Below are 18,066 nucleotides of genomic sequence, written 5' to 3'. Positions count from 1 at the left end.
TGCAAAGCAATTGCTGGCTGTTAATATGGGCAGTTAGACTGTAAATTTAAAGAACTTAACAGGATTTGCTTATTTATATTAATTTAATGTTAATCCAACCATGAAATGTAATTAGTCTGTGAGATTCCACTGAATGTATTTTGTATTCCACTGAATGTATTCCAATGTATTTTGTTTTGAATTTTGTTTTATTAAAAGAATATTATTATTATAATAGATGATGATAATAATAATATTTTTATTATTATTATCATCATCTCCATATTACTCATTTAATGGTGCTCAGAATTACCAGCATAATTTTTTCATGCCATGACAGGCTTTCATCTGTAAAAGGTATGAGTACCTTTCAGATCGTCAGCTGGGTTATCAATAACTTCCTGCACCATTAAAGGTCAAATGTGATTTTCTCTATTTCCCCTTTTAATTTACATAGGAGTAACACCTCTCTCTCTCTCTCTCTCTCTCTCTCTCTCTCTCTCTCTCTCTCTCTCTCTCTGGGGTACTATTTTTTTTTTTTTTTTTTTTTGGCTGATGCTGTATAAGCTTGCTTTCTTGCATCATGTGCCTCTACTAATGCTAATGCTAGTGTGTGTGTAGTTTATTTCTTAGTGATCATTAAAATTTGTGTGCATGTTTCAGTAATGACATGCTTTACCCAGAAGTTTACATATGATAAAATTAAAGACAACAAATATGATTCCATATCAAATTTCACTGTCATGTATCAAACTATTTCATTTTTATCATCTTCAACTTAAATTTTGGCTGCTATTGTATCTGTTATCTGTAAAATGGGAACAAAATCAAAAAATTTCTGTGTTCTGTTTGCAGTGCTCCTCAATATTCTAGCCTCCATGGCAGCCTTAGTATTATGCATATGGTGCAAGGGAAACTTTCGCTTCCTTGACTTTTGCTGCACCAGTCAAAAGTAAAAAAAAAAAAAAATAAAATAATAATAATAAATAAAGCCTATAAAAAAAATTTTAAAAATTAAAATAAACTGTGTTTCTCTCCTCATGTAGGTTTAAGCCAAGGGGCTCACACATCTGGTGAATATGGGCCTGTCAAACCCAGGGTCTTGAGCTGGATATCATCATTCTTCTCTTTCTTGCTTTCTTGGTAATTTCCTTCTACTTATCTGAGATAGATACAACAGTATCTCTCTCAGGGTAACGTGAGAATTTTTTTTTTTTTTTTTTTTTTTTTTTTTTGGCTGGTACAGCATAAGCCTCAGGCTTCCTTGCACCATATGGCTAATAATAATAATAACTATCCAGGTGACTTGAATTTCCCCACACTGTCAGCTTCAACTATCCATAGTGGTAACTTATTCCATTTACCACTATGGATAGTTGTAGTTAACAACTCACTGGCTAAAATCCAGTCTAAATCTTTTTCTCCAAAATTTGAATTTATGTCCCTAAATCTGGAATCATTTATCCCTTCTGAGGTGCCTAGTTTGCCAAGTTTCACATATTCAAAGTCTTTGTAGCCCACATATTTGAAGTCTTTCCTTATATGGGTGCCCATTTGCATATCTCAAAAGTGTGTGTGGCCCACCTTTGGACCCTTTTGAGAAAATCAATGTTTTGTTTTAATAGGTGCAGTCTCCATACTTGGACATAGTTGCACATGTTCTTGTACATGTTGGCACCAATGATATTAAGAGTAGAAGAATGGCAGAATTACTTAACAAGCACAGGTCAATGTTGAAAAAAAGCCACAATTTAGGGTTGAATTTGAAGGTGTCTGCAATTCTGCCCAGACATGATAGGAGGAAGTATATGATGAGAGCCTTGTCAATCAATTTGACCCTGGAGAGATTGTGAAAGGCTCAAGGGAATAGAATTTTTCTCAGCCAGGTCTGTGCTTGTTAACAGGAGGAGGCTACTTCTATAGTGATGGGATACACTTAAAAAGAAAGTGTGCAAGAATATTTGCTGATGTTATCGAGGCAGTGTTAAGTGGGTCAGTAAACTGCAAGCTTGGGGGGTACACGGACTAATAGATTAACAGAAGCAGCTGGCAGAGGCAAAAGTTATTCTTGCACTGCTTCTATTGGAATGAGCAGCAGCCTGGAAAACAAGGTGCTCGGATTTCAGGATTGCTGGGAGTCATTTTGGAACAAGTAAATACATGGGCTGTGTTAGAGTAGCTAAGAATAAGAACATTTATACTTGCATGTACACCAATGCTAGGAGTGTAGTAAATAAATTTGATGAATTTGAGGTGCTGGTCAAAACATCAAAGGCAGATATTGTTGGATAACAGAGATGCAATTTCACACAGATATAAGGAATGTAGAACTGGAATTTGGGGAGTACAGTGTGTACAGGAAGGATAGACAGGACAGGAAGGGAGGAGGAGGGGTTATGCTATTAGTTAAGAAACACACAAAATCTAAGGAAGTGCATCCAGTTGACATGGATGGACAGTGCAGTGTTGAGTCAGTTTGGTGTGAAATAAGCACTGGGAAAGAAAAATTGAGAGTAGGAGTGTGCTATAGGTCTAATGACTCTGATGAGTATAATGAACAGCTGTACGGAGAAATAGAGTGGGCCAGTAAATCAGATTGTCTTATAGTGCGGGAATTTAATTTTCCAGATAATGACCAGAACATGTGAGTTGACCATTCGCACACTAGCAAGGCTTTTGTGGATTTATTGGACGATTGTTTTCTACAGTAGCATGTTCGGGAGGCAACCAGAGGGAGTAATACTCTTGATCTGATTATCAGCAGTGATTCTTCATGCATTAAGAATCTGCAGATAAAGGAACCACTAGGTGATAGTAAACATAGTGTGCTGATGTGGGATTTACTCAAAGAGGTATCTACCATCAGGGGCAAAGGGAAGTGTTTTTTCTTTCATAAAGGTGACTAAGACAGTTTTAAAAGTCTATACAGTGCGACCAACTGATGATGTTACCAACAGCAAATTCTAAATGGGAAGCATTCAAAGAATTAATTTTGGAAGCTACTAGGCTTTTCGTACTTCCTAAGAAATATTGTTCAAGGTTTAGGCCTAAATGGATGTCAGATGACCTAGTGAAGAAAAATGCATGGGATACACATAAACTTACAGATAACACAGAAGCCTATGGAAGATATAAGCTGGTCTGTATGAAGTCTCTGAGAATACCATTAAATATCAAAAACCTCACTCATAATCATCCACCTTACCACCACACAATCACTCCCTATTAAGGGTTTCTCTAGCATGGGCAAAAGCAGGTCCACAGTATTCTGGACCTGTTTTCCTTAACACAGTATTCTGGACCTGTTTCCTTAACAATCAATCTTATAGTGGATTTAAAAATGTTGTCTTCCATGTTGTGTTTCCCTCCCAGTTGCTCCAATCAATAAATGGAAGATTGAAATCTCCCATAACAGGGCACTTGTACTTACTCACCTTCATAATTAAACTGTGAAATAAAATAAAAATTAAATTCTTATTTAGTAATTTATTTAGCTAAAAGCATATTGGTTATTCTGAGACTTTTCTTACTATTTGGTGGCTATGGTGATTTTGGCACCTATGGCCAGGAGCACCTTAGAAATACCCTAGTTACACCTGTGCACTGATGTAACATGAGTTATCTTGCATCTACTTCAGTAACACAAATTTTAAAAGTTTGGTTTTTTTTTTTTTTTTTTTGTCAGAGAAATAAAAAATAGTGCAGTGATGTCTCTTTGTCTTCCTCCACACACAAATAAAAATTTTATAATGGTGTTCATTCATGTGTATACACATGTATAGCAATACATAATGTCATTAATATGCATGCATATGCACACACAAATAGGTGTAAAACTATCCATGCATGCAAGCATACACATATACACACACATGCATAAATATATATAACTGTTCATGCGCGCATGTGCAAACCCCACCCAAATATATAAAACTGTTCATGTATGTACACACACAAGTATAAATAAATTGTTCATGCTTACATTAAAATCATCCAGGGCTATTGCTAACTCACCAGCACCATCAAAAGTAGGCTGACAAATAGTTCTATCGGTGCTTTTACCTTGTGCAACATCACTAATAACATTTACTGCTTCACAAACTTGTTTGAAAATGTAGTCTCTAGTTTCTTTTGCTGCTGGGAGTTCTGGATGATGAACATAAACCTAAAATAGGGCAAATACTGCAAATATACACAATGTCTAATAACATTTGAACTATAAATCTCTTTTCTTTTCTTTTTTTTTTTTGGCTGATGCTGTATAAGCTTGCTTTCTTGCATCATATGCCTCTGCTAATACTACACTGTTTTACAAGTAATGATGCAAGAAATGTGAAGCTACCTTAAACTGGCTACACTGTAACTTCACAAATGCAGTAACTAACCTTGAGATATGACTCTTGCTGGCTCTTGGAACCCTCTGTGGCCATACAATTATTAAAAAAAGAAGCAAAAATACTCATTTTATATAGTACTATACACAAATGTATCCTTTTTCTAAAGAGGAAAGCAAAGTATAGTAAGTGGAAAAATTTTACATTATTTCACTTTTATATATTTATTTTTAAAAAAATTACACAATTATTTTATATAGTACTGTGAATATTACATAAATATAGCATGTCTATGTTTTTATACTCTGTGAATGAATGTGCACAATATAGTTAAAATAAAATAAATTACCATATATTCCAGTATAAAAGTTTACTTATTTTTTGCCTCAAAAATTTATGCTTCATCATATGTTCACCATTTAAGTTGACACATTCTACTCTTTCTTTTAAAAGTTTACATTGTGAGATTATTACAGTGTACAGTAACCCACAAATAAAGCAGTAAGTGGTTATGACAATGTGACATTAATTTATCAATGCTCTGTGTGCATGAAAGGCTTTGATTTTATTCTTGAGCCATTCCTTATTGCCTGTTTAGCACTGCATTACAAACTAGTTTCATATAGTCTGGGAAGGACGCTACATGGTTGTTATTCATTACGAATTATTAATATATATCATAAACCACTTTTACAATACGTGGGGTTACTAATATATTTTATTTAAGCATCAGCCTAAACTAATATACATTAGGTAACGTTTCAGATATCTTACCGATACCCATCATCAGACCGTGCTGTCTGGGAAACAAAGATAAAGGATACAAATTAGATTTTTCTTTGATTTGGTCACAATTTAACTAAGTATCAGTTCTAAGATGAATTAACAGATGTTCATTACTATTTACAATTACACTGTCATTAATTCTAAGTTGAAATAACATTTGAGAGTCTAAGTCAGTAGTTTTCAACCGGGGATGCCGTGGCACCTGAGGGTGCCGCAACAACATTCCAGGGGTGCCACGTAATTTGGTTTTAAGTTACTTAAACTTTCTTTTTTTTTTTTTTTTAAATTTATATGTTTATTTCATTATAAAAAAGTGTACAGTATCTTTTTAATTTTTTGTGGTGATCTATAATTGATGTTTACTTAGTACCTCCATATAAAGAATAAAATTATTATATACTGTTTATATATATATATATACAATTTGTATTATGAAATGTAATTTTTATAATTATATTATTGTAATAACTATCATATAACACATATATTTTTTAATATTATATACAGTAAGACCCCCGCATCCACGGGGGATATGTTCCAAGACCTACCGTGGATAGCTGAAACCACGGATATAAGCGAACACCTGCTCACCCCATATATAACGTGATTTTCTTGAACATACATACGTATAATAAAGTTTAATTGATAAAAGAAACACACAGTAAGACATTACCAACATTAAATACATTAATAATTAAAGTACAACAGACTCTCGATTTATCAAAACACTTCGAGACTCCAAATTAAAAAAAAAAAAAAAAAAAAGAAGAGAGACCAAATGTTTAGTTTGATTTCGTGAATTCTATTGATTTTTGTGTTCCGTTGCACCACAAAAGGAAAAATTTTGTTTTGTTATTTATGTCAGGGATGTCGGAATTTTTTTTTTTATATTATTTTTATTATTTTTTTTTGTTTAGAAATTGTGAAAATGATGGGCAAACACAAGAGTTGCGCTTTCAAATTAAACAAAAACTTGAAATTATTCAAAAGTCTGAAAATGGTGCATCCGTTAAATCTCTAAAGAACCATTATAATATTGGTGACCAAACTATATGCAAAATTGTAAAAAATAAAGGGAAGCTATTTGATTTAAAATCAACATCGTAAAAAATAAAGGGAAGCATTGTATTGGACACGTGAGTAGCATGTGTTAAGTTTTTTTTCAGTGGTTAACCGTGGGTTATGTTGTTATTTTGGGTTTCAGGAGCATTAGCAACTAAGGCCATATTGCTCCGGGGATATGCGGTGGTCATTCCTTGACCCTTCTGCATCCTCTGTATTTGGTGGTCATGGGCTCGAACCCCGGTCTAATCAAGAAGTATGTGCTACACACTGCTGATCCTGCCCACCTGGCTACAGAGGCACCGGATAACCGTGGGTAACTGAATCAGTGGATATGGTGGCACAACTGTGTGTGTGTATATTTACACACACACACACACACACACACACACACACACACACACACACACACACACACACACACACACACACACACACACACACACACACAGAATTGGATCTAACAGGCAGAAAATTGAGTAGGTGTGTCACTAAATACACGTTTTGTGACACCCCAAAATAAATTATTTAGGGGTGCCGTTATTAAAGAAAGGATGAAACGCACTGGTCTAAGTTATAGTTACGATATAAAGGAGCAATCCAATGTTACAGCAGAAATTGGTTACAACAAGTTCTTTTTATGTTACATTACTGGTAACCTATTTTTATATAAGATGATTAAATTAAAATCTAAATTAAATTCTTACCTGCTGACCAAATCCTCTTTTCGGGTTCACAGACCTGAAGCAAATGGGTAAGGGGTTCAAGTCAGCAGAACATTTATAAGACAGAGATTCATAAAAATTAGCCAATAGAGATAGAGCAAGTTGCCTATCCTAGATCCAGAGTGTTTGTAGGATGACCTTTGTTCTCCTGCCCTAGTTCCATGCTGTAGTGTAGTGGAATGCTGAGTTAACCTTTGCTCATCAGATTTTGTGGGAATCTCGAATGGGTTAAACTAGTTTCTTTTTAAAAAATGCTTCAATATGGAAGTGAACTTGCTATAAGAAATTGACAATTGCAAAAGATTACCTTTGGGAATTAGAAAACAGGCCTTGGGCTTCGGGTTGCATATCACTCTGTATTCTTTCTGTTAACAACCAATAAACTGATTTAAAATAACTTTATTAAATTAAAATATAAGTTAAAACCAGTATAAGATAAAAAGCTAAAACAAAAGTAAAATACAAGTAAAAATAAATGAATATAAAATATAATAGAAGCTTTCAGGATGAAATGTCCTCCCTTCTTCAGCTAGATAGTGAATGGTGTGCTGCGATATATATATATATATATATATGTTAGGTAAAGTAAAATAAAAGTTGACTGGGCATTATCCATGATCATGCCCATGATCATGGATAATGCCCAGTCAACTTTATCTCTGATATCTCTGATCATGCCCATGATCAGAGATCTCTAGCTGTGCTCAGATTCAGGGCACACACAGCTATGGGTGCTCCCGTCAGTTCCATTGTAGATAACATTGCTCTCTGGTATCACTCTCTAGTATCGGTGTGTTGACAATATTTTCGCTTTTGTCCCTCGGTGATCAGAAATTCAACTGCTTCAATATTTCAATTCCCTGCCACCTTTTATCCAATTTACAGTCAAACTGGAAGCAAATAATACCCTTCCTTTTTTGGATGTTTTTGTCCAACATTTGTTGGACAAAAACATCCAAAAAATGGAAGTTGTTTTTGTTGTTCAGGTTTCACAACTTCTATTTTTAGCCAATGTGTGCAGGCCAACTATGGGTCTGCACATACTCCTGGTCATTTGTGCAGTACAGCGCTTACCTTGTTTACCCATGCTTAGACACATTCCAGTTCCATAGGTGACAGGCAATTAGAGATTTCCAAAGTAAGAGTGGAGCTTTCCAACTGCAGTTACCCGCCTCATGTTCTGGATAGATATGAACTACAAGCTTGCGAGTTTGCCACACAACCAAGTTCCCCACATGATAATACGTTTATCTCAACTGCCTACATTCCATACCATCCTGGATATTGGAAAGTCTTACCAGGATTTTGTACTCTTACCATATACGGTCTGTGCAACTTCCTGGTAGGAAATAACAGTCCATCACCCATCCAGTCTTCATTATGCAGTGGTTCTGTGTATTGCATTACATGTCCAGAATTTGGGGAATGTTATGTAAGCAAAACTGCTAGGAGATTGAAAGATTGTGTTTTGGAACATGAGGAGGCTCTCTGAACTGCTAACTTTGAGCGTTCCACTGTTGCTGAGCATTACAATAATGCTCAGCTGTTGCTGAGCATTATTGTAATGCTCAGTACTAATGGACCCAATAATGGATCCATTAGTACTCAGAAAACAATAATAGACCCAATAATGGATCCATTAGTACTCAGAAAACAATAATAGACCCAATACTGAACCCTGAGCGACTCCACTAATAACATTAGTCCACGATGAGCAGTGTCCATTGATTACCACTCTCTGTCTTCTCCCCCTCAACCACCCCTTTATCCATAGCAGCAATTTGCCTCCAATGCCACACTGCTCCAATTTGTGCAGCAGGCTTCCACGTGCAACAGTATCAAAAGCCTTTCTAAGATCCAAGTATATAATATCAAAGTTATTCCCTGCATCCAGTTCTTTTGTGACTGCATCATAGTATCCAATCAAACTGGTCAGGCAAGACTTACCATTAACAAAACCATGCTGTGTCCGAGCTATAACTGAAGTCTTGTCTAGATGATCCTGGAATGCTTCTTTAACCAGTGCCTCCATTAATTTTCCGGGAAGAGAAGATAAACTCACAGGTCTATAATTACTTGTGTCAGCCTTTGATCCTCCTTTGTGAATTGGGGTCACATTTGCACATCTCCAGTCCATGGGTATGTCCCCTGAGTCCAAGGAAGCTCTCATAATTATGGCTAAGGGTTTGCTTACTTCCTTTGCAGCCTCCTTTAATATATATAACTGGATAGATCCCATCCACCCCAGGTGCCTTTCTTGTGTTTATCTTCAACAATTTTTCCTCCACTTTACTCTCAGTTATTACAAGATTCTCTAGCTTACTGCCAGAGTTGAATACACCTCTGGCATTCCCCTCGCTGAATAACTCCTCATGTGTGAATGTCGATGCAAAATATTCATTTAGTTTGTTAGCTACCTGAGCAGGATCATCAACAGTTGACCCATCGATATCAAGTGGAGCAATCTGATTCATCCCCTTCCTTCTAGAGTTTACATAAGTAAAGAACTCTTTGCTGTTTTTCTTTGCATCCCTTGGTAAGGATTTCTCATAATCTGCCTTTGCCTGCCTAACCTCCTTTGTAACTTGTTTACAGATCAACTTGTATCTATCATAGGTTTCTGTGTCACGTGTTAATTTGTATGTATCCCATGCATATTTCTTCTCTGCCATATGTCTCATTAGTTCATCTGACATTCATTTAAGCCTAAACCTCTAACAATATTTCTTAGTTGGTATGTAAAGCCTAGTAGCTTCCAAGATAAGTTCTTTGAATGCTTCCCATTTTGAATTTGCTGTTGGTAACATCATCAGTTGGTCCCACTGTATAGAATTTAAATACTGTCTCAGTCCATCGTAGTCACCTTTACGGAAGCAATAACCCTTCCCTTTACCCCTAATGGTAGTTACTCTTTGTGATCACAGTGTGCTGAAGTGGGATTTACTCTTTGAGTAAATCCCACTTCAGCACACTGTGATCACTGCCACCTAGTAGTTCATTTATCTGCAGATTCTTAATGCATGAAGAATCGCTACTGATAATCAAATCAAGAGTATTACTCCCTCTAGTTGCCTCCCGAACATGCTGACGTAGAAAACAATCATCCAATAAATCCACAAAAGCCTTGCTAGTGTGTGAGTGACCAGCCCCCAAATTCCAGTCAATATCTGGGAAATTAAAATCCCCCATTATAAGACTCTCTGATTTACTGGCCCACTCTATTTCCCTGTACAGTTTCTTATTATACTCATCAGAGTCATTAGGCCTATAGCACACTCCTTCTCTCAATTTTGATCTCCCAATGCTTATGTCACACCAAACTGACTCGACACTGCACTGTCCAGCAATGTCAACTGGCTACACTTCCTTGGATTTTATGTATTTCTTAACTAATAGCATAACCCCTCCTCCCTTCCTATCCTATCTATCCTTTCTGTAGACATTGTACTCCCCAAATTCCAGTTCTGCATTCCTTATATCTGTGTGACACCACGTCTCTGAAATCCCAACAATATCTGCCTTTGATGTTTTGAGCAATACCTCAAATTCATCAAATTTATTTACTAAACTCCTAGCATTCGTGTACACGCAAGTATACATGCACCTGTTCTTTTTCTTAGCTACCCTAACACAACCATGTGTTTACTTGCACCCCAATGATTCCCAGCAGTCTGAAATATATTGCATCTTATTTTCCAGGCTGCTGCTCATTCCAATAGATGCAGTGCAAGTTTTCTGTATTTATAAATTACATTAATGATGGTATATCAAGCTAATGTCCAAGTTTGCAGACGATACGAAGGTTGGCAGGGTTGTCAAGGAAACTGCTGACACTATGCTGTTGCAACAGGATCTGGAAAGGTTGAGCAGATGGGCTGACAAGGTAGCAAATGAAGTTTAACATTGACAAATGTAAAGTACTACATATGGGAAACAGCAACCCCAGAGCAACGTATCAACTCTGTGGTACTACACTGACAGTGGTAGAGAATGAAAGGGACCTGGGGGTGGTTGTGCAGGCAGATATGAAGTTCTCTGAGCAGTGCAGACGGGCTGCAAGAGTAGCTCTTGGTGTATTGTCAATGATATATAGGAATTTTTCTAGCAGGGATAAGGAGGTGATTATTCCCTTGTATAAGGCAATGGTCAGGCCACACCTAGAGTACTGTATACAGGCCTGGAGGCCTCATTTCAAGAAGGATGTAGAGCTGCTGGAACGAGTACAGAGAAGGGCAACAAGATTAGTGACTGGAACAAAGGGTTGCTCTTACGAAGAAAGGCTTAAGTTTTGCAAATTTCAGTGTCTGGAGACTAGGCACCAGCGAGGTGATCTGATAGAGGTGTATAAAGCCTTGAATGGTTTGAGCATGCTCAATGATGATGGGATTCTTCTTCCTCTTGCTCACAATAATCACCTGAGAGGGGATAAATTCAAATTGAGGAAAGACAGATGTAGGATAGACGTGCGGAAATTTGCCTTTAGCCAGCGGGCGGTTGGTTGGTGGAACAGACTTCCATCCCTTGTCGTGGAAGTTGATAGCCTAAATAAGTTTAAGGCTCAACTGGACTGGTATTTCGAACGAACAGGGGGGTGAAGTGGAAGAGGTTATTTTTTATTTATTTTTTTTTCTGGCTGATGCTGCATAAGCTTGCTTTCTTGCATCAAATGCCTCTACTAATGCTAATGCTAATTATTGGGTTGAACAAGACAATCTTGATCCCTGATGTGACATTGAGATCATTGACCATTCACATGACTACCACCGGTGCTTATGGCTTGAAGCACTGCACTATGAACCATAATAGGGGAGTGCAGATGCACCCCATTATGGAGCCTACTATTCTGCAGTGCAGTGATATTTGTTATTTGTTATTGTTATTTTTTTTTTTTAGGAGCATTAGCAACTAAGGCCATATTGCTCCGGGATATGGGGTGGTCATTCCCTGACCTTTCCGCATCCTCCGTATTTGGTGGTGACGGGCTCGAACCCCGGTCTAATAAAGAATCGTGTACTACGCACTGCTGCTCCTTCCCACCTGGCTACGGAGATGCCAGCAGTGCAATGAGTGCTGCTGTTCATCACGTGTGCGTAATTTTGCATTAACAACACCAGAAATGTGATCCATGATCATGACCAGTAAAATTTTAGTTTATCTAACAATTCACTGCACACCATTCACTGTCTAGCTGAAGAAGGGACACTTGGTCTCAAAAGCTTCTATTATATTTTATATTCATTTAGTTTTACCTGTATTTTGCCTGTGTTTTAACATTTTATCTTATACTGGTTTTTATGTTACATCAGTTTTAACTTAAATTTCATATCTTATGTACATTTTATTTTATATCAGTTTTCCAGAAATAATACAGAGTGATGCGTTTGAGAACTGAAAATATAAACCTGAAAAGATAACTCTGACAAATTCTGTTGAACTGTTTTCATCTGATGAGGAAGACGAACAAATTCTTGGATTTTAAAAGGTGAACAACAATTGTATTTGTGTAAAGACGTATATGTAATAAATTGCAAATGTATTTGTATTAATTCAATTCTTTCTAATCCTAAATATGTGACTCTTTATTAATTCATGTTTAGGATTTTTATACTCTGCATATAAATCAGCCTTAAAATTTCTGATTTTCTAATACTTGAAAGATCAACTTATGTGCAGGAATATACATTTCCCCTTCCAATACAACACATAAAATGCATTGTTATTTTCCCTTTCAAAATAAATTCTCTATGTTTTGGCGATTGGAAGGCAAAAAACATACAGGTTCACTCTGAATTAGTTTTTAAGCAAATACAGAAGAAGCTATAGAGAATCATACCACAAAATGTATGTTCTATGCATATATTTCTTATTCATAAACAATATTTGGCAAACCAATTGAAAACAAATCAAACTTTTCACTTAAAAAAGTCCTTGTGTCAAGTGTATTTGATACAATAGATAAGGTGCTATGTGTGTGTGTGTGTGTGTATGTGTGTGTGTGTGTGTGTGTGGGTATGTGCCTTTTGAATGATTACCACAATTCTCTGTTCTATTGAATTCCTTTACAGGCAGCACATGGGCATTTAAAACAGATGAAAGTTTCTGTGTTAACTAAAGTTCACTAACAGTAAACATGTTCAGTGAATTTTTACCAAAGACATTATGCCAGTGGGGAAAAGAACCTCCCAGGTCTGCTTCTCTCTCCACATGATGTCTGGGCATGGAGCAGCTGATAAGCTTGCCCACCTCTCTTTCCTGATGCCCATGCTCCTACACAATCGGTTCTGACAACTTGCTTTGATGAATGGTCAATTTGATGATTCTGGGATGGTCTGAAGGATTAACCAATTTTTAAATATAGCCAGAAAATGGGTGGTACTAAATAATGGACATTTGAGAGGTTTGTTCACTCTGTGCATAACTCATTAGGCATACCCAGTAGGGTTATACTAAGAAGCTATTTGGACCACTGTGTAAAAATTCTAAAAAAAAAACAAATTCTTAAAGAAACAGTCATGTTTTAAGCCAAACAGAGGCCTGGCAGCCTCTGTTTTTTTTTTTTTTTTTGGGAGGGGGAGTTTCACCCCTCAAAACGAAAGCTCTATAGAAAGTTAATACAGTGCGCTCTTTTCTTTCCCTTTAAAAAAATGCTATGAAGATATTTTTAATGGTTACTATAATTCTCCAGTGAAAAAATGATACAAATGTGGAGGGCCATACTTTCATAATACTAAAATTTACACATTTTTTTTTTAAAATTAACACAAATTCAAAAATGTTTTATTCTTTGGTTGATGATCTAGGTCCAAAGCATGTTTGAAGGTTAATTTCTTTATTTCTTACCTAGCTTTCTACTAATAGGTAAAAACAGTAATTAGCAGGAAGTTTTGTCTTTTGACTAATTCCTCGTTTGCTTCAATAAATGTCTAAACTGGTTTCCTAATTTTCCTACTTCTATTCTCCTTCTGTATAATGTAATCTTTAATTATTAATAAGATTCTGCCACAATAAAAAGATTTGAAAGCCACTGCTATAAAGATAAGCTTTTTCCCTCCCCTTATAAAACAGGAATTTCAACGGGTCCTTTTGCACAGCTTTGATTTGAACATTTCTAAAACAAAATAACAGCTATCACTTTGAATTCAAATGCCAAATCTCATTAATAATTTTTTAACCCACAATCTCTCTTTTGAAGTAATTAAAAAAAATAAATAATAATAATAATATATATATATATATATATATATATATATATACACATATAGAAGATGTACCTTTGAAGCAGTTAGCAGCATCATACTATGTTTCTTAAGTACTGCTCTTGCAGCAGCTAAATCATCTCGTAACCTTGCGTCTTTTAATTCCTAGAGAGAAGGTAAAACTGTCAAATTATATCAAAGATTATATTAAAAGCAAATATGTAAAATACAAAAAAAGAGAATAATCATATAAACTTGACATTCTCAAAGTGTAGAAAAATACAAGGGTGTTTTAAAGTTTTGTATATCTCCAATTATAATTGCAGGAATATTATATGACTTAGTTAATAGATTGATCAGAGGTTATCAACAAATGGCAGCACATTGTGCAAATTCTAAGTCACTCACATTGCAAGAAAAATTAAGGGTACAGTGTACTTAAGTGATTCCAGCAACAGAGTGGGAATGGAAATTGTAGTGCATTCTTCACAGATAAACATGTTTCCACCTAAATGAATATGTCACCAGACAAAACATAAGAATTTTGGCAACAGAAAAGCCACATACATGAGGTGCTGCTTTCCACTGAGGTTGGTTGAAAAGGTTTGCAGTTTTCTAAGACACAATAGGAATGAGTCCCATCATGAGCAGAGAGATTGTGCAAGGCTCATGGGCTTGAACTTTTCCCAACATGGGAAAAGTTCAAGACTATCTGCTGATGATATTAAAGTAATATCAGGTAGATCAAAAGACTTCTGCTTTCTGGGAATACAAAGACTAATAGTTTCATAACATCCACAAGCTGAGGATGAAGTGATTCTTGCATTGCTTATAGTGAAACATCCAGTAGCAGGGAGCGTGGAGGAATGTTGAGGGTTCGCATAGAATTAGCGCACGCATGCACACACGCACAAAAACCACACGCGCCCACGCACAAAAACCACACACACACACACACACACACACACTTATGTGCTTTTATACTAATATGAAGAATAAAATAAAATCTGATGAATTTGAAGTGCTAATCAAGTCATCAAATGCTGACATTATAGGAATATCAGAAATGTGGCGTGGAGACATAATTTGAATGTGGGGATTACAACGTATACAGAAAGGAAATGGAAGGAAGGGAGAGGAGGCATGACATTTTTGGGGAAAAAGAACAGATTCTTAAAAAAAAAAAAAAAAAAAAGTAAACATGAGTTGCAGGTGCAATATTAAGTCAGCTTGGTCTGACATAAGCACTGGTAAACCAACAAAGTTGATATGTTATACGCAAATGACTGTAAATAAGTATAATGAACAACAATATAGACAAATAGAGTAGGCTATCAAACCAAATGTCTTATCGTGGAAGACAAACTCTCCAGATACCACTGGAACTCACATGTTGGTAGCTCACTCAGATTTCTATATTTGTTAAATGACTGATTTCTGTACCAAGATGTTAGGGCAGCTACAAGAGAAGGAAATATTCTTGATCTGATTATCAGCAATGATTCATCATATAATAAACATCTACAATAAAAGAACTGCTAGACAGCAACAAATAAAGTGTAATTATATGGGTTTTCATAGAATTATACTTTTAGTAATGACCACTCTTATACCACATGAATAATAAGACAGTTTATTCAGTTAATAACTAAATTCCTATACATTATGATGACATGCCAGGAACCTGCCGGTACCCATTATCAGACCATATATTGGCTGTTAAAGGGCAAAAAAACCAAAATGCTATTACATATTTTTATATGTAATTTTCATATATATAGCTGGTACTTATATTTTATATTATACATTATTATTAATTTATAATACAGGTAAGAATTATCTATACAAATGGGAAGTAAAAAGTACCAGGTTAAAATTTTTTACAATTAAACATATAATTAAGGTTAAGCAGAATAGAATTATAACATGTAGTATTACCTATTGTCAGCCCCCTTCTTGCCAAGTGTCTTGGTCCCTATTGTGCATTCTGGCAAGAAGTGCTATCAGCAGATATTTTATACAGGATTTCAATCAATCTTCCAATAGTAGAGTGCCAGGTATTTTGGATCCAGTGATTCTTGTTGGATTATAGCCTCAAGGTGGATGGCCTAATCTCATTCTCATATCTTTGGGGGTTGTTTGGTTGCCTAGTTTCCACGGGGGGGGGGGGGGGGTTATTGGCTGTTGTTTTTTGAAATGCAAAAGGGTTTTTTGAGGGTCTTCTACTGTCCTTTTTTGGGCAGTGTAGAGAAACTGAATATAGCTAATGGTGGAGTTCTGTCAATGATACACACAAACTTTTCCAGGGGGGCAAAGAAGTGATAATTTCATCATCATCATCATCATCATCATCAGCCATTTTCAATCCACTGCAGGATGAAGGCCTCTCCAGCAACTTTCCAGTTCCTTCTGTTTTGAGCACTGGCCATCCATTTACTACTCAAAAACTCATGAATTTCATCTATCCATCTCCGCCTTTGTCTTCCAGGTTTTCTTCTAGCTTCTCTTGGGTACCATTCTGTTATTTTCTTAGTCCATCTGTCATCATGTCTTCGAGCTATGTGTCCTGCCCAAGACCATTTTAGTTCTTTAGTTTTGATAAGAATGTCCTTTACTTGAGTTTGCTGCCTAATCCATGTGTTTCTCTTCTCATCTAACAGTCTGATTCCCAATATAATTCGTTCCATTCTTCGTTCCATTCAGCTTCTCTTCCATTCTTTTGGTGAGTGCCCAAGTTTCACTTCCATAAGTCATGGTGGGGAGTATACATTGATTCATTATTTTACGTTTCAGACAAACTGGGATATTGCTCTTCAGTATGTGACTATATTTCCTGAATGCTATCCATCCAAAATTTATTCTTCTCTTGACTTCCAGCCATTTATCATTATTACAGCTAATAACTTGTCCCAGATAAGTATATGACTCCACCTTTTCAATTACTGCTCCTTCAATCATTATTTCTCTTTCCGTGGCATACTTGTTCATCATTACTTTTGTTTTAGCCATATTCATCTTTAGTCCAAAATCCTTACTAACTGTGCATAACTGATTAAGATTTTCCTCTAATTCTTTGGGATCGTGGCTTATGACCACAATGTCATCTGCAAATCGTAAATGGTTTAGGTACTCTCCGTTCACATTGACTCCTTTCTGCGACCAGTCTAATCTTCTGAAAGCTTCCTCAAGGGTAGCAGTAAACAGCTTCAGAGATATTGTGTCTCCTTGTCGAACTCCTTTCTCGATTTTAAATTTGCTACTGTCTTTGTCTAGTCTAATGAAGGATGTAGCATTCTCATATATTTTCTTCAAAATCATAATATATGGAGTATCTATGCCTTGTCTTTCCAGTGCCCGAAACATTGCCTTATGCTGTGTGGAGTCAAACGCCTTTTCATAATCCACAAATGCCAAGCATAATGGTGTTTTATATTCATTTGCTTTCTCCATTAGCTGTGATATTACGTGAAGGTGATCCATAGTTGAGAATCCTGTCCTAAAGCCAGTTTGCTCTTTCGGTTGATTCTCATCAAGTATTCTTTCTAATCTGTTAGTAATGACCCTTGTGAACAACTTGTAGATATGGGATAACAAGCTAATTGGGCTATAATTTCCAATTTCTGATTTATCTCCTTTCTTATGCAGCAAAACTATGATTGCATTATTCCACTGCTTAGGCATCACACCTTTTCTAATGCACTTTGTGAAGAGCCTTGCCAGTTTTTGTGTTATGTCTCTTCCTCCCAATTTTAACAACTCTACAGTAACTTCATCTTCCCCCGGGGCTTTCCGATTCTTCATTTTCTTCAATGCATGTTCTACCTCATCAGGAAGAATATTGGGTATGTCATATGTGTTGCTACTTTGCAATCCATCTTCCCCACTGCTGGTATCATTCCCTCGCTCCTTGTATAATTCTCTATAGTAGTCTTCTGCTATTTGAATTATGCCTTTTCTGCTGTTTATAAGTACACCATCGCTATT

At 36.2% G+C, this 18,066-nt stretch overlaps 1 protein-coding gene across 1 annotated transcript in view; it reads right to left on the bottom strand.

The window, feature by feature from the left end:
- Positions 1 to 18,066, bottom strand: part of LOC150085574 (catenin alpha-like) — a 707,146-nt gene that overhangs the window by 475,667 nt on the left and 213,413 nt on the right. The window contains exons 9-10 of the mRNA XM_090373354.1: positions 14,158 to 14,247; positions 3,962 to 4,144 (exon numbers count right to left, since the gene is read on the bottom strand). Of these exons, the coding sequence (XP_090229480.1) occupies positions 3,962 to 4,144; positions 14,158 to 14,247 (273 nt within the window). The remainder of the gene's footprint in view (positions 1 to 3,961; positions 4,145 to 14,157; positions 14,248 to 18,066) is intronic.

The sequence above is a fragment of the Mastigoproctus giganteus genome, chromosome 5 (assembly GCF_048544385.1).
Source record: "Mastigoproctus giganteus isolate SK-2022 chromosome 5, ASM4854438v1, whole genome shotgun sequence".
Lineage (NCBI taxonomy): Eukaryota > Metazoa > Arthropoda > Arachnida > Uropygi > Thelyphonidae > Mastigoproctus > Mastigoproctus giganteus.
Note: the sequence above shows the minus strand (reverse complement) of the source record. Positions and strands in the feature narration are given on the sequence as shown.